General features: G+C 40.0%; 1 protein-coding gene across 3 annotated transcripts in view; it reads right to left on the bottom strand.

Annotated features, from left to right (window-relative positions):
- fam49al (family with sequence similarity 49 member A, like) overlaps positions 1–20653 on the bottom strand; it is a gene marked incomplete in the record, with an annotated part of 44330 nt that overhangs the window by 12550 nt on the left and 11127 nt on the right. The window contains 2 exon segments of one of the 3 annotated variants that reach the window (XM_014021108.1): positions 5732–5811; positions 10945–11040. In XM_014021108.1, coding sequence (XP_013876562.1) covers positions 5732–5801 — 70 coding nt within the window. 3 annotated transcript variants of the gene reach the window in all.

The following is a 20653-nucleotide window of genomic DNA, read 5'->3' as shown; positions in this document are numbered from 1 at the left end:
GAACTAAAGATCAGAGTTCATAGAAGAGGTCCACGAAACCTTCAAGATTTGAAGACTGTTTGTGTGGAAGAATGGGCCAAAATCACACCTGAGCAATTATTACAAATAACTTCATTTCTGGACATTTATGGTTTGATTTCTTTGTATGTATGGATCACTTGGGTTGTTACCGACATCTGGTGAAAATTTCATGTCATTAGCACCTCTAGTAATATATTTACTGAGAACAATGGTGACGTGTTCAATACTTATTTTACCCTCTGTAATATAATTTATATTTGGAGCTATAGCTTGACTGATTATGAGCTAAATTTTGATGTGATTGTAGCGAAAAGTCATCATTAAAACATAGTTTCTCCACATTTTTGATTTTGTTCCACATGAATGTTTTGCTGCGATGATCCTCACTCTCAATTTTCTTCTGTTTGCTGATGCGGCATACGTTCTGGGGGGATTAAATGTTTGATTAACACGTTTCTAAAACATGTCCTCCTGAGTCACGATTGTGGTTTTCTCATCTTTTCCTGTAACTCAGGTGTGAAGTGAGTGTGGGAGTGTTCCCAGGCAGCTCTTTATCTGCAGCAGCACCGCTGATTATTTTTGCACCCTGAGGTGCCGCCTCTCGTCAGAGTAATAGTAATCATGGGAGAATTTTGCTGTCCTGTGTGTAAAACCAGCTGCCTTATTAAGAACCACAACCTCTGCTATTTTTATAATGTCTCATTAAAGCTTCCTTTAATCTTCTGCTAAACAACACAGAATCCTAATGAGGTAATAATTACAGGAGAATTACAAAAATATATTTACAAAAACCTTTCTGTGCTATGCAGTGTAAAATGCTCAGAGATAAATAACTGAAGCAAAACATTAAAACTGTAGCTAATAGCTAAAAAAGAAAAAGGCAAAACAACAAAATGCTAGCCAATGTATAAAACAGCCTACCTAAAATCTAAAGCTTAAAAATGGTAGCAAAAAAGCTAAATTTAGCAAGATGCTAAATTAAATGCTCAAATGTTTAGCTAGAAACAAAAACCAGCCAAAGGCAATAAAAAAATAAAAAGGCTAGCTAGATACTAAAATTAGTAAAAGGCAAGCTAAAAGCAGCAAAAAGCTTGGTAATAGCTACAGTTAGCAAATTACTAGAATAAAACAAGCTTGAAGCTACAAAAAAGTGAAAAGAAAGCTAAAAGCAGAGGCTAGTTGTCAACTAAAGGTAGAAAAAGGCTAGCCAAAAAATAAACACTAGCTATAAGCTAAAATTACTAAAAGTTAAGCTAATTGCAGCAAAAGAATAGCCTAAAAGTTCTGGGGCAAGTTAAAAGCTAAAATAAGTCAATGAAAAGCTAAAAGCAAAAGGCTAGTTAAAAATTAAAATGGTAAATTGCAAACAGTTTGAACTTACAGACCTTTAAAAAGACTAACTATAAGTTAAAATCAGCCAAATGCAAGCTAAAAGCAGAAAAAATGCAAGAATAGTTAAATGGTAACCTAAAGCTAAAATAAGCTAAACACTATAGCCTAACAAGAAATAGCAAATTAACTGCAAAAAGCTAATATTAGCAAGAGCTAGATGCATTTTTAAAGTATCAAAATGCTATGGCTGAAGCAGATATGAAATGAAAAATATTTTTGGAGTTGAAAAAAATATTAATAAATAAAGTTAAAAGTCATGAAAAATATAAAAGCCCTAAAACCAAACGTTTTAGCCATGGATGAACTAATTATTAATATTTTTCAGAAACTTTAAACTCGTTTCATTTTGCATTAGAGCTTTTTATAATATTTATTTCTAACTGTATTAACTATGTTAAACAATACTCTTAGCCATTGCAGAACACAGTTTCTGCTTACTGCAAATCTTTTTGCTTCTCTTTCTTTTGGTCCTTCCTATTTCAGATTCAGATGCACCACTTCAGCAGAATATTATGATGGCTAATGCAATTTTTTTTCTTGTAAATAAGAAAAGAAAAATTACTTCATGTTTATGTAAATAAAACAGCACAGCCTCATGCAGCACTGTATAGGCTGAAAATACAGCAACTGTTCCGGGTGTCAAAGGGGATTTTTTTTTGAGGTAATGCAGTGCGTTAGACTGTCCTCTTCATCTTATTGCACAATTTAAATCTTTATCTGGACATCCCTTTTTCAGCAAATATTTTGTTAGCTTAGATGTTATTTCCTGAAGGCTGCAGATCTGAGCTAAATTAACAAACTGTGAAGGTTGGCAAAAAAATGAACAGTTAATTCTCACTAATCATTGTGGTGCAGCTTCAAATTTACATCTGACCCTAGTTTAGTTCTGTTGATGGAGTTCTGTGGAAACAATATGAATAATTAATATCTTACCTGTTGCTCTTTGAACAACCTCAGTTTGGAAAAACAAAATTTAATGTTGACTGAGAGATCAAGAACAAAGTGGGTTAAAATGACTCCAATCAAACAAAGGGAAAAAATAATCCCACCAAAAATAATGTAATATTCCTGACAGAAAAGCTAGCTGCTGGCTGTTATTTACTCTTAAAATAATCATAATTTAATGTAATCTAAATGTCAAATTAGCAAGGATGAAAAAGTTAATAAAAAAAATCCAGACTGATGATGATTAAAGACAGAAAAAATACCTTTTTTCTTGGCTTAATTAGGATTAGCCATTAGCTTATTTTCAGTCAAGCTGAACATGTAAAATATGAACCTTTCATAACCTTTCCACAGAAGTCTACATCAAAAAATGTTAAAACTGCAGTTAGAGGATTATCATGGGTGTAACGACTCAGTTTCAAATTTTCTTATTGAATCCATTGACTGTTAAAGAAAGGGCCTTCTTTCATTCATGAGAAATAAAACGGGATCCAGTTTACCAGAAGCTGCCAGGATGTCAGCCTCGTTTTGGAACCAGAGTCTGTGCAGTTGGGCTTTTGTGGTTTTAATTACAGCTAAAAATGTTTTAAAAATACATTTTAAACATAAAGCAGGAAGTTAAGAATGTTGTGAATCAATGAAATTAAACAGGTGCAAAAACTGATTTGATGTATATTTTTATGTTTTATTAATAACCGATTTAATTACATGGAGAGGGCGGGACTTAACAGTTTTCCTGGAAGCAGCTGGTCCTGTTCTGGCTTCAACATCTGTGTTCCGGTCAGATGTTTAGTGTTATACGTTGGATAATTTAACTGTCTTCTCCTGGATAGTGAGTGCAGCTCTACTCAAACCTGGATCTGTGTGACAGAGGTGACCCAAACCTGAGAGGGAGAGAGCTCACTGATGACACAGAGGTGTCTACAGAGGAGGAGGAGTTCAATCTGACTCACTGGCTTTTGCTTTTGAAGCGGAGTGAATTGCATTCGTAATAAAACAAGGGGAAGAATTTGCCAGCCTGACGTCTCACGCCAGCAGTGAGCTCTCCCACTCCCACAGTAACACAGGAGGAGGAGGCCAGCTGTTAGAGGGGGAAAGTGACAGGAAACGTAGGGATACAGTGCAAAATATCTACATCTTAACATTTTTGTTTTGTCTCAGGATCAATCCCAAAATCTGTTCTGTGGAATTTCATTATTTAAGGGCAATAAAACAAAAATAACTGAGAAGAGATGATCAGAATTTGGTCTGAAATAAATAATAATGAAATTCAGCACTAAAACTAATGTTTTTTTTTTTTTTTTTGGTGTGGCACTTTAAGAGCTCATAAAACTGACAAAGACTTGTTAGGATGGATTTCTTTTCCACTGCAAAGTTCAAAACGGGGAAGCAAGGAGGAAGAGGTGATCATATTTACAGATCTTTTTATCACAGCCATTCTCTCTTTTCCCCTTTTCTTTTATCTGTTTCACTCACACTGTTTAGTGGAAAACACACACAGAGGTCAAACGTAGGGAGCAGCGTGATGACGATGATGAGGATGATGATGTGAGCGGACGATGATAGACTTCTTGTTAGACATCATCATCTCTTAGCAACGAAAAAAGAAAAAAAAGGAAACCCACGCAGGACTGACGTTTGCTGTTCATTTCTTAACGTGCTCAACTCAAAGCTTATTGTTGTCACTTTGCAATCGTGTCAATGGGCTTTTGTTTGTCTGCATTTAACGAAACGTGGCTCATGTGTGAGTAGGATTCTTAAGAAAGACGACTTTCAAATGTCAGTCCCAGGCAGGAAAGAAAAGGGTAAAAAAAAGAAGAAGAGAGAAAGAACAGAGGAGAGGAAAAACGGGACGTAAAGATGGTCAGCTCATATGGATGGAGTGATTTAAATAAAGGAGAGGCAACAAAGAGAAAGGGACAACTTAAAAAACAAAAAGAAGCTGATGGTCTCACGTTCAAAGTCAAGGAAAACTATTGGGCCATGCTCAAGTTCGGCGCAAGCCAGCACTTTCAGGAGGTTTCCCATGAGCCCCCTGGAACAGAGAGAGGGGAGAAGTCTGTGGGTGGTGAGGGGATGGGTGTCCAGGTTGTGCGCACACGGGTGTACGAGTGTGTGTGTGTGTGTGTGTGTGTGTGAACTTTGGGTGTGTGGTGCAACGAGGAGGAGGGCGGTTTGGGTGGGAGATGGGATGAGAGCGCGGTTGTTGGAATGGTATGGTTGGAGTGCGGCCCGGGTGAAGCATGGCGACACTGACACGTCCGACGGCGTCTTTAACCCCACTCTCAGCTTCGCTCCCGTTTTCAGACGTACGTCAAGTTTAAACGTCAAACACGACAGAAATAATTGGGTTTCCACACAAGAAAACAATACATTTGAAACGTCAATGTCTTGGTCTATTTAAAACTGCTTTAATAAAGTGGATAAACATCTGTAGATATATGAAGGAAGTGGAATTTAAAGTTTGTCTCTCATGAAGGAATGTTGGAAAAGGTATGAATAATTAATATCTTACCTGTTGCAAATAGCTTATTGAGCAGCCTCAGTTTGCAAAGCTAACAGCTAGTCCCAAGCAGCTGAGACCAAATGGGCTGTCGGCTTAAAACTACTTCAGTCACCAAAATTTTGTGTTAAATCGTATTTTGGAGTTGTTACACTGCCATCAATTTCATATTACGTTTACTGGAATTTCATATAATTTCTGGACAAATAGCCATGTAAACTTCACAGCAGTGTAAACGTTTAAAGAATAGTTTGAAATATTTATCGATTTTTCAAGATTAAATAATTATCCTGTCCCCATCCAGGGAATTTGGATTAAAAAATAATAATTTTAAAGCCACGCATTAGATTATCGTGTGGCCATGCCTTATTGATCTCATAGGCAAGAGACAACTTTGAGCAGCTGTGTGTCTTAGTGAGAAGTACAGATATTTTTGGAGTCAATAGGATATGAATCGGCAACATTGTTTTTGTGTTTCTGTTTAAAGGTAGCCTACCCCACACATATTATTAACTATTTTTTTTAATCTAAATGGTTCATTTTCCATAGTACACTATTTATGAGATGACAATAAACGCCCTAGGTGTGTGGTTGGACATTTTAACCAGCGATAGTTGGGGTCACAAGTTTTTCCTGTTGTTATTTTATGGGTCGGGAGCTGAAAACTTTGGGAACCACTGAGTTAGAGAGTGAGGCCAAAGAGCATTTGATAATGACAACACCACACCCTCAACATCGCTCCATCGTACCAACAACTCAGCAACTCTCACCCCCCGTGACCCCACCCCTCGACCCAACCCCGCCACCTCCCCTCAGCTTCACACTCACAACACAATGCACACAAACGCACACACCCTGGCGCTCACTTACTTTCAAAGTCCAGGAAAAAATGTGGACAGTTCTCTAAATCCTTGCCAAGGACCTTAATGAGGTTCCCCATGGCTGGCGACCTGGACGGGAGGAAACAGTAAAATGCACACAGAACCAGAACCTGGCAGCACGCATGAGAAATACACAACAGGTAGACGGAAAGAAACACATCAGCTTGTGACTGTTTTGTATTGTTGTGTAGCCCATCTGCTTTACGCTCCTGTCTTCCTGTTTGGGCAGAGCCAAGTCAGACATTCCAGTCATAAGTGACACTGATCACAGTTTGAATCAGATACGCAGCGTATGCTGGATCCAATTACAGCAGGGCCCAAATCCAGCACTGAATCATTTAGCTCACTCAATGGGAGACACCAGAGCTGGACCGTGCCTTTAATCCATTTACGTTACTATAGTGATCTAATAAAACATTGCTACTATGTACAGACCTCTTCGCTCTAATGTTTTCTTTTTTTTCGTCTATACATGCTTTTTATGTCCTCGAAGATGCCAGAGCTGTGTGAAACCACTCATATCAAACATATATCAAAAGTTTCACAATGCTAAACTGGATGATGCAAATGTAAAGCTGGTAAAGTTTCCAGAAAACCTCCAAAAGGAGGCATCCTAACAGAACCACCTCAACTGACTCCTTTTGTTGCAGAGGGACAGCTGCTCTACTCAGAGGTAAGGTGAGGCAACCCATTCTCACTCCTGAGTCGTCACATATTGACGCTTTCCCAAAGTTCCCTCTGCGTCTGATTTTGAAGCGTCGGGTCCTCCCCTTGCATCATTTTTTGACAAGATGCGGCGGAGTCTGTTGTCATAATTTCTGAAAGTGTAGAAAATGCACAAAAACTACCGTCCCAAAGCCTAAAATTACCTTTATTCACTTTAGACATCCTGTCCCTGACCCTGGTACCTAAAATTAACCATTGTTAGAAAATATAGGAAATTCACGTCAACTACATGTTCCAAAGCCTAAACTTACCTAATATTCATTGTAGACATCCTATCCCTGACCCCAGTACCTAAACTTAACCATTTACCCTGATCCCTCATGTTAACCTCAGACCCCCGACTCAAAGACCCCTGGTGGTGCAACCCCGAAAAGCCGCGGGCAGCAAGGACTGACGCGAGGGGGTCACCCAACGCTTCAAAATAAGACGCAGAAGGAACTTTGGAAAAGCGTCAATATATATTGACGAGTCGGGAGTGAGAATGTGTGAGGTGAGGAGCTCCATCATCTTGGTGGAGCTCAAAGTCTGAGCCCGGCCACCCTACAATATTTCAGCCACTTGTATCCAGGATCTCGTTCTTTTGCGAATGACCCAAACCTCATGACGACACAAGAGTTAGAACATAGACAGACCAGTGAATCGAGAGCTTTGCCTTTCAACTCAACTCTTTTGTCACCAAAAATGACTGAAGCTACACATTCATTACTGAGGCCCAGATTCGTCAATCCATCTCCTGCTCCATACCACCATCACTTAGAACAAGATCCTCCACAGCCTTCACAGATGTCAAGCTCCTGTCCTTGAGGCCTGCTATCCTGCATGTTTTCCTTGCATCCTTGCTCGAACACACCTGATTTGCAAGAATGGATGACTAACAGGCATCTCCAGAATTTAAAGAGGTAACTGAATCCCTGAGGCTGTCTACATTCAGGGGTTGTGTCCTTTAAAGGATCTCTCCTATCCGATCTACGGGAACCAGGTCTTTTGTTGACCAGGAAGACCTGAAGAAAGTGGCTGTCAGCCTTCAGCTTTACTCCTACCCTTACTCTGGTTTATGTCCTGTTAAATAAAAATCCCGACGGTGCTAAACAGACGCAATGAAGATTGAAAATAGATCAAAATTAGCAAAACATTAACCTATTTATATTCTAAATTAACAAAATTAGCTTAGAGGCAATACATCCAGCAGACCCGTCCCTTAAATCTGGGAAAAGAAGGACACATTTGTGGACCGCAGCTGGATGAACCTTAGAATTTGGACAGCCGTCGGCACATCACTGTGAAAAGATGGTGTGTTCAATTACTCCCACCCTGATCCCACCCCTAAAACATTACACCGGTGGGGGTAGTCTCGCTAACACATGACCAGATCCTCAAACATCCTGAAGCCTGATGAGAAACTGTGTGGTCAGAGTAATTAGGATGTGTGCTAACTGAGATCCAACATGTCACTCAAACCAGACTGTACCTCAACTCAATCACAGTTTCATCATAAAATAGATGATTAGGCAAAATAAGTAGTAATATAAATACACTATCTTGCCAAAAGTATTGGCTCACCTGCCTTGACTCACATATGAGCTTAAGTGACACCTCATTCCTAATCCATACAGTTCAATATGATGTTGGTCCACCCTTTGTAGGTAGAACAGCTTCAGCTCTTCTGGGAAGGCTGTCCACAAGGTTTAGGAGTGTCTTTATGGGGATTTTTGACCATTCTTCCAGAAGCACATTTATGAGGTCACATATTGATGTTGGACAGAAGGCCTGGCTCTCAGTCTCCACTCTAATTCATCCCAAAGGTGTTCTGTTGGGTCGAGGTCAGGACTCTGTGCAGACCAGTCAAGTTCATCCACACCAGACTCCAAAAACATCCATGTCTTTATGGACCTTGCTTTGTGCACTGGTGCACAGTCATTTGGATGGGTGAGCAAAAACCTTTGGCAATATAATGTACATTCTAGTTAACCAAGAAATAAAACAGTAGGTGTGATGCATTAAAATCAGTAGTAAACAGAATAAATATTCTGCAGCTGTGATGTAATCGGCCTTCAAAACAAGCCTTAGAATGATACGGTCCCTGAGTTTGGACAGCCTGAATCAGGTGTGTTTGAGCAGAGAAACAAGGAAAACATGCAGGATAGTTTGACACCCTGTATATGACCTCCTGCTGTTTGAAGATAAAAGTCTTCTTCCTATTATTGCCTCTCCTTTTGATTCTAGCAGATCTTTAGAAACACAAGATCAACATCTGCCACACTGCTTCCTCTGCTGTCCTTATGCTGGGAGGATGTTAGCACACAGCTGGGGCCGAGCCCCCTACACACACACACACACACAAACAGGAATGATTTACAGCCATTAGCAGCATGTTTACGGCATGCCACGGACCGATCCACCACGAGAGAACAAGGCTCTGACTTGTTGGAGAATGGGTGCAGCGATGCAGCAGTGAGGTACAGGAGCTGCACTTCCTGGTATCTTCCTTTCTTTCCAATCAGAGCAGCAACTTCTTTTTTTTCACCCAATGTCCATCTAAATCAAACGCTGAGTCACCTCTGTAACCCAGCACAGACACACACACACACACACACACCTGCTTCATGAATAACAAAGGAGAGGGCGAGCCTTCGTACGATGAACTTCTGACGCATCATAAAAACAAAGCCCCGGTGGTGTCGGTGTGTGCTGGAGCCACACACACACATAAACGTGAGAGGAGAGCAGCATGAGGTCCATCCTGACAGCAGAGCTCGTATGATGGTTGCCAGGATACCGTTGGCCTGGCGATAGTTTCTGCCTCATCTCGGCTGAAGATGGAGGGAAGAGGCGTCCAGCCTGTGCGCACGCCGAGCTGCTTAAACAGCGTAAATGAGCCTCAAGTCAAAATGAGGAAAGTGTGGAACTCTTACCCTGGAGTCTGGTGCTCCTGTCGTCTCTGGCTTCGTTTCCTGCCGCCCTTCCTGATCTTTGTGAAAAATCTCTGCGGCGAGTTAATCCCAGGTTGAGAATCCCGCCGTGACGCCACTTTCTGCTTCTCTGGAGGCCGAGCCGAACTTCTGCTCTGCTCTTTCTCCCTCCGTGTCTCTGCGTGTGTAACGTCTGTCCACTTCACACTTCTGTTTTTCTGACATCTATTTAGAGGACTGTGGTTTTCCCTGCGTGCTCCGGTCTACATGCTGCTCATTGTGTTGTTTTGCTGCTGTTTGCAGACGGTGATACTGTGCTGCTGAGGTGGCTGCTACGCACCTTTTTTACACCTCTGTCTTTTTGAGCATCTCGCTTTGTTTGTTTACAGGACAAAAGAAATTGTTTCTCTTCTAGTTTCTGACGTCAGAATGGGTTCCTCAAAAATATCCCCTGCAGCTTTCCTTTCTGCCTCGCTTCTCCATTTCACCACTCAGCACTGCTCTCCCAGCTCCTTTTGGCTTTATCTTGTCAAAGCACATCTTTATCACGACGTCACTCAGTCTCGCTTTTGGCCCTCTGGTGCAAAGACATCACGATACGTACGTTCATTCACAATCTGCATTCAAGTCGCAGGAGGACGTTGGGATTGTCTCAGAGCTGTGGCATTATGCGAATCAGGAAGTGTGTTTGAGGTGCGATTGGTTGCAGCTTCTATATGCAAACACACACACCCAGTGTGTTAAAGTGGAGCAAAGAGCTCCTGTTATGCAACTGCTTGGCAAACACAGCTCTCATCTGTAGTCCGGCACGAGAGACCAGAAACGGGATCTCCTTGAGTCCTAATAGAGACACAGATTGGTGACCACATGGGCCTGAAACCTGGACTCGAAGCCAAGCTGCTGAGCCAAGTCTGCCTGAAAGGTTCTCCTTGTTACGGCCCAGAAACTGTCTGGATTTACTCACAACCTGACCTCTGTACCTCACCAGTAATCCTCTTTAAACGCCTTCTGCCCTCTGAGTCGATCTCAATTTGACCAAAACAAAATGACTATTTAGAGGTTTGAAAGAAACCAGTTATTTATACTGAAATACTTGTTGCTGTTCCATCCAACATGGTCTCTCTCATGGATGACCTTTTTTCAAGAAGGGGGAAGTCTCTAAATGGCAGGTTCTTGGTGTGTGGGAGGCGTTTCTCAAAGGCATGATTGGTTGGATTGACTATTTTGGGTGGGGTTTGAAGAAGCCATAACTATTCGATTGAATGAACGCCGGGCAGCTGAGGGGACAGGTCGCTTGGTCAAAACGGCCAGAAATCAGCTTTAAATATAGATATTAACTTTAGTCGGAACTCAAGACAGGAAGGTGCTAGTCACACCAAATTTGAAGTCAGTAAATTATAGTACATGTTCACAATAATCTGCTCACACCCAAGAACCTCCACCTGCGTATATTCCAAACTCTGCCAATCACGGTTAGGACAAACTCCACCCACACAGCCCCTATGTACTGCAGAGACCCCTACTTTCTTTCTTCAGGTGTATTCTGTCGCCCATCTGTTGTTCCTACCTTCTTTTCTTTGAGTTTTATTCCGCTGGATCACTTCACTGCATCAAACAGGGCTCGTCGGCTCTTCAGGATGGTTACAACATCAGCACCCAACACCTGACAACAACACAAAGACACAAAGAATACAAGATTAAAGTCAACAATGTGGAAAAGCGATTGGCCCATAACAAAAATTTAAGGGTTTAATTTATTTGAATGCAAATAACCAGCTTTAAACTGAAATCATCTGAAGAAATGACAAAGATGTAGCCATTTTGGTCAAATCTCAAAAATAATATTGGGAATACCTGTCAGGAACTAACAAATTAAGTTTTGGCACAATATTTAAAGGAATAGTTGACCTGTTGTAGAAGATCCAACAACTAGCCTCAATTTGACCAAAACCAGAAAACTGCTCTTGTCTCAAACATTTCATAGTCATTATGCAAACACTATTTTATAAACCCTTTCAGTAGAAGTGCTCAAAGTGGGGCTCATGGGCCAGAATAGGCCCACTAAGCCATTTGATTTAATCTCCTGTCATCTTGTATAGAAACACTCCACTTACTTACTCTATGGATCGACCCACTGACTATAAGATAGTCTTCACTGATGATGCTGACTTTATCTTTGAATTATTTTAAGTTTAAACATAAAATAAAACTACAAGAGACATTTACATTACATTAAAACACACATGTACATTTTCAAACGGTTTAAGACAACAAATATTCATAATTGATCAGTTTGTTAAATGTCCCATGAGCCTTTGCTGCCCGATATCAAACTTTCGCCAACTGCACGGGTTAAAAAAACAAACAAATCATGGGCCACCGCACCGGCTACTAGCTTCGTCATAAAAATAAAAGGACTTTACTTAAAAAGTATTGGAATTTTATTTTATATATTTTATATTATATCATTACATTTGGCCCACAGCCCTCAGATAGGTTTTAATTTCGTCCATCTCGGAGAAGAAGTTTGGGCAGCCCTGCTTTAGAGCATCGTTATTTTGCTTTTCATGGTTATTACTGCAGAAACATGAAGATATTCCTGCTGGAAGTGTCTCAGTCTGCATCAGAGGAGCTACATCTTGCTGCTGCTGCTATCTGTGAACATAACTGTAAATAACTGAGTGACTGACAGCTTTATAAGGATTTATAGAAGAGCATTTGCAATAATTAGTTTTAAGTTTTGGAGCTTGAAGTAAAGCAGCACTAGTTCACTTCGCTCATCACCTCACTTGACATTAGTTTGTCAGTCTGGTCAGAATTAAACTCCATTTCTCCAAAATGAGTTAGTTTATAGAACCATCTGCAGCAGGTAAGATACTAACTCTACTTTATTAGATATGAACTGTTTAACGTTTAAAATGTGAGCTAAAACAAACAGGAAGCCACAGACCTAAGGCCAGCTCTGATGTAGTTGTTAGGTCGTCATCCACTGTGGAGAAGGAAGACGTCAGTGTTTTGTATTAAAACTCAGGCGTTGAACAGCTTGAGTCGATACAAGAACAGAATTAAAGCTAGAGATGTGGGAGGTTTTAGCTTTGAGATGGGTTTTATCCAAAAAAAAAATGAAAACCTTTAGACAACTGAGCAGAATAAACAAAAAAACAGAGTGAACAGAACCAACATAGTTAGCTTAAAGCCTTAGCTAGAGTAAGGATTCACAGATGTTATCGCTTTAAATAAATTTACCACAAGCTGGCTTTTTATTGACAATTAATTTCCTTGCTAGAGTGATGTATTAAAGGAGTTAAGTTCAAAATTCTCATGGATTGAAGTGTAACAGAAACTTGTTAGTTTTAGTTTAAAGCAGCAATAATAGCGCTCTATCAGACCAGTTGAGCCTGAAACCAAAAGGCCCTTCCTTCATTTCCATATTTCAGTTTAAACTTGACCTTATCTCCTCTTCCTGTGACTGCTCCAGCCCTGGCTGACTGGTGTAAGTATTAACACTGCTGCTGCTGCCCTTGCATCATCGAACCTCATCGGGAGAGGCTGCAGACAAGAGGAAGGTGGGATATTTGCAGAGGAGTTGCCAGGGAAACGCAGCCTCTTATTCTCATAGCAACATGCATTTGGGTACGATTTGCTGTTATTGGTACGGTGCTTTGGATAAACGGACTGATGGACTGTACTCTCCTCAGTGTTTTCAGTAACGCTTCCGTTCTTGTGAAGGATTGTTAACCACAGTCCACTCCTCGACATCCATGACTCTGGGGTTAAAATAGCTCTTTTTTGCACACCTGCTTAAGATTAATCATCGGCTATAATCAGTTTCTTGAAAAAAAACAAAGACTCTGACCAAATGTCAAAGCTTGAATTGTGTCAGGTGTGAGTGTCTCAGGTACTGATAGGTCTCCTGAGATGCCCCCATTAGGAAGCAGTATGCACTCCATTTCTGTTCACAGTTTGATGTCAGGTCATACAGCCTGGTGACCTTTTTATGTCAGATTTGTTCAAAAAAGGCTCTCTGACAATCTGAGCTTAGACCACGGTTAGGACCGTGGCAAAGGTAGTATAGGCAAATGCTAAGGGTACCATCCATCTGTGGGGGGGAAATATTTTGTAACTTTTTATCAGAGTATAGTTGATTTAGTAGAATAATCCCTGGTTCCTCAGGTTAATGAAGGTAACTTGTTCTGCTTTGTTCCTACATGAGGTGTTATATAATGCAGAGGATGTTTCATGATAAAAGTTTCACATGATGCAGTCGAGACTAACTACTGCTCAGTGTTTAAACAGAAAACAAAATAAGAATAAAGGAAGTTTCACTTTTGATCTCATAAAGTTCAGTTTAAAGTCTGATTTTTAGTGTTCATAAAATACTGATTTTATGTTTATTTTTTTAAATAACACAAAACTCGTGTTATTTATTTATTTATTTATTTATTTATTTATTTATTTATTTATTTATTTATTAAATAACATAAAAAGATCTAGCAAGGAAATTGACACAAAAAAAAGTCCAGGCACCTTCCTGGGTAGAGTTTGCATGTTCTCTCCGTGCATGTGTGGGTTTTCTCCGGGTACTCCGGCTTCCTCCCACAGACCAAAAACATGACTGTTAGGTTAATTGATAACTCTAAATTGTCCCTAGGTGTGAGTGAGAGAGTGAATGGTTGTTGGTCTCGTTTGTCTCTATGTGTGGCCCTGCGATGGACTTGCGACCTGTCCAGGGTGTACCCCGCCCCTCGCACTGTGACTGCTGGATATGGGCACCAGTGACCCTGAAAGGGTACAGATAATGGATGGATGGATGTTTATTTTTTAAAAATAGGGATTTAGTAAAATGCTTTTCAAGTGGCTGGAACATGCAGAGTTTTGAGCAAAGCTTTTGCAAATATTCCAAGGGATTAAATCCCCTGCCCCCCCTAAAACGGCTTCAATCCACAGCTGCTGGTTAACATGAACAGGTGTTCCTCGTTGATGTCAGCAGATGTTGACAGGTATGAGGTAAACTTCTGGTGTTCTGTTTCAGATCAGTTATATTGTTAACTGTTTTAATTGGACAACCTGGTTTGTAAAGATTTTAAAAAAATACATAAAAGAAACAAAACTATTTAATTTGGTTTGTAAGTAGTAGAATTTTAGAAAATTGCACGAGGTGCACCGCCTGAAAATCTTGCCTATAGGGCATCGAATTGTCTAGGACCGGCCCTGGTCTGCATTCTGTGGATCCATTTTCTTTACCAGAAAACAAAACTGGGTCCAAAAATATGCAGACTTGTTCTTTTGGTGGAAGATGGGATTTTTCATGTTTTTGTTTGTTTGTTTGTTTGTTTGTTTGTTTGTTTGTTTGTTTGTTTGTTTGTTTGTTTGTTTGTTTGTTTGTTTGTGTTTTGACTGAAACTCTGGAAATGGAATTAGCGTAACTGGCTTGAAGATTTTGTACAATAGGCTACTAGAAAATAATTAAATAGTTCAAAATTTCTGCAAATCTTAAAAACAACAGAAAATCTGTTCAATAATTGTAAAAAAAAATTTCATCTAATTTAAGCTAATAATGATGAATTAAAGATGATTTAATATCAATGTGACTGCATGTTTTTCTTGTTGGTTTCATCTATAAGTGAGTTAAAACATTTTGCACTTCATTCATCCATTATTTCAGCATACTGACACATATATTTTAAAATATTGATAGTTTTACCAGAAATTAACAGTTTTTTTTTTTTCATTTTTACAATTTTTGTTTAATAAATAATGACACGTTGGAAACCTTTGAGTGATTTTTGGCACTTAAAGTTAGATTTGTAGAACCTGACAAAGACCAGATATTTTTTTTATTTGGTCCTGATACATAAAACCAGTTTCTTTCCCCCCTGACTGTTAATCTACTTTAGTGTTATTAAGTGTTCGTGCAACAGCTTCTGTGTACTTCTGAAGTAGATAAAACTGAATCGATGAGCTTCCAGGAAGACTTTGATACTGGCTGTGCTCTTCTGAGCCCCGTCATGAATCAGTGTCATGTTAATCAAATATCAGACCTCTCTGGCATCTCCAGAGAGCGGACCCCCACCTCAGACGGGTCCAGCCAACTGGAGGAAGGAGCCTTTAAATGTACGACAGCTGCTTCCTCGGACCAGAAAATACAAACAGACATTTTCAGAGCTGTTAGTGATGTCTGATTAAGCTCAGGTTTGTTTCTGAATGGAATGGTGTTGATTTTTTTTTTTATCTGCAGCACTCTACAGCCCNCCCCCCACCTGTTTGACCTCTTCTTTTTCTTGTGTGCCTTTTTAATCCCCTGCCCATTGCTTTCTTTGTTCTCTGAGTATTTCCTTCTAAAAATAGAGACGAGTTGCGGGGGGCTGTGCTTTCTCTCAGGACGAGGGAAGAGAAGGAAAACGAAGCTAAATTGAGTCGACTAACACATCGAAACCAATTAATCTGCTGGCTTATTTGTAAGACATTACTGCATTCTTCAACAGGTAAAGTGTAAATATCAATTGTTGATGACCGTTGGAGGATTAAGGGAATACAAACCAGTTGTGTGATTGTGCAGGAGAGGTCAGGATACAATGAAGAAAAGGGACAAAGGACAAAGGAAGTAGGAGACTAAAGTGTCAGACTCAGCTAGATCATCACTGAGGAATGATTGGTGATGAAAACCTACAGCCAGTTTGCCTCAGGCTCAAACACACACTAATGAGCAATCACTTTCTTGCTGAGGTGAGGAGAGATAAACAACAAAAGAGGCTGAAGGATGGTACAGAAGAGCATTGCCTTCACCAAAAAAAAAAAAAAAAAAAAACATTGGCTCCTTATCTCGTAATTACGAGATAAGGCTACGTTCGCTGCAGGCAAATGCATCCTGTATCGGATTTTTTTCTCCGTCTGATTGTGACAAATACGTTTTTTTTTTAAATCCAACCCAGGCCTGGTCCTGAATCTGATCCATATCTGATGTTTTTCAAAGCGACTGCAGTCTGACCGCTCATGTCGCATTCTGTCAGACTTTTTCATCAGAGAGGTGGAGGTGAGCGGATCGATCCAGTAATAATGACGCTCATGCTGTTTAAATCTGGTAGCTCCACATGTCTTCAGTTACAGAAGTCCAGCTGTTCATTCTTTTTTCTTAATTATCCATGTCCTGGATGACTGAGAGTCCACAGAAACATGATGTTTATGTTATCAGACCATATCGATGCTAAAGTTACTTGGTCGATACTTCCAGCACATTGTGTCGGTCCAAAAATAAAATGCTGCACCGGAGCATCCGGTCAGAGGCAGATTTAAATGCTGAACTAAACGAGCATGTCAGATAATTATTTAATCATCGCTGATTTAACAACTTCAGAATCAACATGCTAACAGGTAGCATCCATAGCTAAATCTATAAACAGAGATTTGAATGTTGTGAGGACTTTCCTTCACTTCCTTTCATTTACTGGTGTAACAATAACTATGTCCCTAAACGTCCTGATGCATCTCAGTAATCCAGGTAAAAAATCACAAAGAAAAAAAATTGTATAGGTCTTCTGGACGGGTTCTTCTCTAATGAAACGTTTTGTCTCTCCTCCAAGAGACTTCTTCAGACAGGACTCCATGTTACCTTCAGGTGAAAATGAAGACCCSAAACCCAGACCCAAACCAGTGGTTATTCCATATGTTGTGGGTGTTTCGGAGAAACTGATACGTTTATTTTCTAAACATGATGTCCCAGTGGCTTTCAAACCCCAAAACACATTACGGCAAAGGCTGGTTCACCCCAAAGATCCGGTGCCCCGGCACAAACAGAGCAATRYTGTATATGCTGTTAAATGCCAGGAGGACTGCGACCAGTTATACATCAGGAAAACAAAGCAGCCACTGTTCAAAAGAATGTCCCAACACAGACGAGCTACATCTAATGGCCAGAACTCTGCAGTTTTCACTCATTTACAGGCCAGCGGTCACTCTTTCAGAGATGAGGATGTTCTCATTCTTGATAGAGAGGAACGTTGGTTTGAGAGAAGAGTAAAAGAAGCCATTTTTGTGAAGAAAGACCGTCCATCTTTAAACAGAGGTGGAGGCCTCCGTTTTCAGTTGTCCCCCTCCTACAGTGCTGCTATTGCCAGTATCACTCCACCCCCTGTTAACAATAGGTGTTAATTAGGTGTCAACGATAGCCATGTGATGTGAGTATCAGTCACATGGAGGCAGTGCTTAAAAGCCTGAATTTTGCCTGAAACTCTCAGACTGAAGAAGTCTCTTGGAGGAGAGACGAAACGTTTCATTAGAGAAGAACCCGTCCAGAAGACCTATACAATTTTTTTTCTTTTTCTATCCCTAAACCTAACCCCTGACCCACTAATGGGGTGGACCCTTGTGAGGACCATACAAAATGTCCTCACAAGGATAGTAGACCGTCAAAAAACATTCTCACAAAGATAGACACACATGAGGGAGTCCAGAGTTCAGGGGACTTCATGAAAGGCAGTTTGCAAATGAGCATCAGGAGTTTGTGTTGCAAAGCTGCTGAAAGACTTGATGCGCCAATGGGATCATTTCTCAACCAAGTAAGGATTTAGTTTTTTATTCTTTCTTTTGTTTGCTAAGGAATGTATAAAAACTATATATTTTTCTAGTGTTTGCATGTGTTCCAGTATTTTGTTCATTAAGTCTCCAACAAAAGAAAAGATTACACACTCTAACAACGCATTAGTGCTCCACGTTCTATCACTACAGGGAATAATGCATGCCTTATACTTAATGTAAGCATTAATATTTGAACAGCGCGGTTTGGTTTGGGGGCATTTAGAGCCTTAGCCAGGCAGAGCTGGATAAATGACTGCTTTATGTTTCAGTTTTAATAGCCGTCAGATGAGAGCTGGATGTGCAGCAGCTCCTGTTATCTTTATTGGAGGAGTGAGCCGCTGCTAATGAGCTTCTATCAGACAGAACACAATGAGATTTTAGGGGTCCTGCATGCGCTCGTGTGTGTTGGTGTGGTACAGTTAACAATGCACCCTCATTTCCCTGAACCCCCCTCACACACACACATGAACTTATATGTCTCCTCGGGCAGCTGATCTTTGTCCTTGATGCTCTGCTTACACACTGTTTTATGTGGGTCAGGGAGTGTGTGCACATGTGTGTGTGTCTTCAGATCAAATTAGCTTAATTGGCATGAAAATAAAAACGTGATTTGCATTCAGATGATTTGAATGGAGCTGGAATTTGTGTGCAGAGGCTTTAAATCTTGCACGCTTGTTTTCCTGCTGAACATTAAGTTGAATTAAGCTTTATGTAAATCCGGTTGCATACAAAAAGCCCAAAGTTGACTTTTTCCAATGTGTTCACTTCTTCTGCCACTGTTGTGTTGTACCCACAAATGAGATATTTTGCTAACAGACATAGGGTTGCTTTCATAAACATCTAAGAACGAAACAAAGATCTTATGCGATCTGTTAGTGCTTTAAGTGTGTGTAGTCAGCAAATTTTAGCAAAACTGACTGACTTATAAACATTTTTGTTTTGATTAAGGTTTGCTATGGCGGCCATCTTGAATCAGTTTAACTTCATTATTTGATCAGCTGTAGAAACATATCTGATGATTGTTTTCTGAGAATTTCATGAAAATATTATTTATAAGTTCTTTCTTTTTCATGGTATCCCTTACAGCTGCTGGCTCTACATTCCTGTTTAAAAACATCAGTTTTTAAAATTTTTTAAAATAATGAAATGCTAAGTCTTCATAAAAAGTTCCCATGAGTCTCTCTGGTGTCACTTCGTCTGACGAGCGCACTGCAAGTCCTTTTAAAAAAAGAAACATGCTAATATTAAATTTCAAAATGTTTTTGTTTGATCAGCTCTCAAAGATGACCTTCACCAGCTTCATCTTCTGATTTAACTTTAGTCCAAGAGCCAGACGTCAAAGCTTCAAAAAGGCAGCCAACCAACATAAACAAGCATCATGGCTTTGTTTACTTAGCATCTGTCAAGGTAACAGAGGATATCTGGTCAGTAAAACCACCAACGTTCAGTGATTTTTGATACATGTTTTTAAGCAGTGGTTCTGATTTACTGTTATTTTACCAGGCAAATCCCATTGAGATCTCAGATCTCTTTTTCAAGGGCGGCCTGGGCCTGAAGGCAACCTATTGTACATGTTTTTGTGTTGTGGGGGAAACCGGAGTACCCGGAGAAAACCCACGCAAGCACAAGGAGAACATGCAAACTCCGCACAGAAAGACCCCAGGTCCGAACCGGGGATCGAACCCAGGACCTTCTTGCTGTGAGGCGTCGGTGCTAACCACTGAGCCATCGTGCCGCCACGATGATAGTTTGAAGTATGGTCTTATGGAAAGGTTATGGACAATTATTATCTTGTCTATTGAGCATAGTTTTTAGAAGAACTAGAATTTAGTTCTTACTAGACGGACAAGCTAACGGCTAGCCTGCGCTCTGCCAAGACCAAAGTTAAAAAAAACTTTACACTGATGTTGTTTTCACAATGTTCACTTATTTACAGAAGTCTGTTCAATTGTGAGACTAAATAGCAGCAGCAGTAGCAGTTAGCTATAGCTCTTTTGGTGCAACTTATAGCAGGAAAACTGCAATATTTCTGCTAAGGTTTATGGCATATCATGAACCATTGTGACTTGGTCACTTGGTTTTCTGCTATGAACAACAGAAAACTGCTCAACAGTCTACATACATGTCACCCCTTCGGACTTTAACCTGTATCTTAAGCTGCAAAAATTTGTAATTTTCACCAAAAAACATAAATAAATAAAAAAGGAACAAGGAAAGGAGGATGAGAAGAGGTGGGGAAATGATTTCTAGTGGCAGAGCAAGCACTCTAAAAATGAAATGTTGGATTTACTTAACCATGTTATGTTACCTGGTTCCACTTGACTGAGTTGAGTAAATTCAAAGCAATATACTCATGTTCTTTGGCTAAACAACTGGTATATTGCTTTGAATTTACTCAACTCAGTTAAGCGGAACCAGGTAAAATAACATGGTTAAGTAAATCCAACATTTCATTTTTTACGGTGAGTTAGAGATAGTTATTTAACTTTTTTTTTTATAATTTTTTATGTCCTACAGGCTCTGAGACATAAAATTAATTTGAAGCTGAGTTTTTGTAAAAACCTATTCACCCACATTTCTGCAAAATGCAGGAAAATACATGTAATTTACAGACATTGGGCCTCATGCAAGAACCGTTCGTACGCACGGATTTGTTCTTAAATTGTGCGTACGAGTGATTTAGGAGAATTTGTGGCATTCAC

This window comes from Austrofundulus limnaeus, unplaced genomic scaffold (assembly GCF_001266775.1).
Source record: "Austrofundulus limnaeus strain Quisiro unplaced genomic scaffold, Austrofundulus_limnaeus-1.0 Scaffold278, whole genome shotgun sequence".
Classification (NCBI taxonomy): domain Eukaryota; kingdom Metazoa; phylum Chordata; class Actinopteri; order Cyprinodontiformes; family Rivulidae; genus Austrofundulus; species Austrofundulus limnaeus.
The sequence above is the reverse complement of the archived record's forward strand: the minus strand, read 5'-3'. Positions and strand labels throughout refer to the sequence as shown.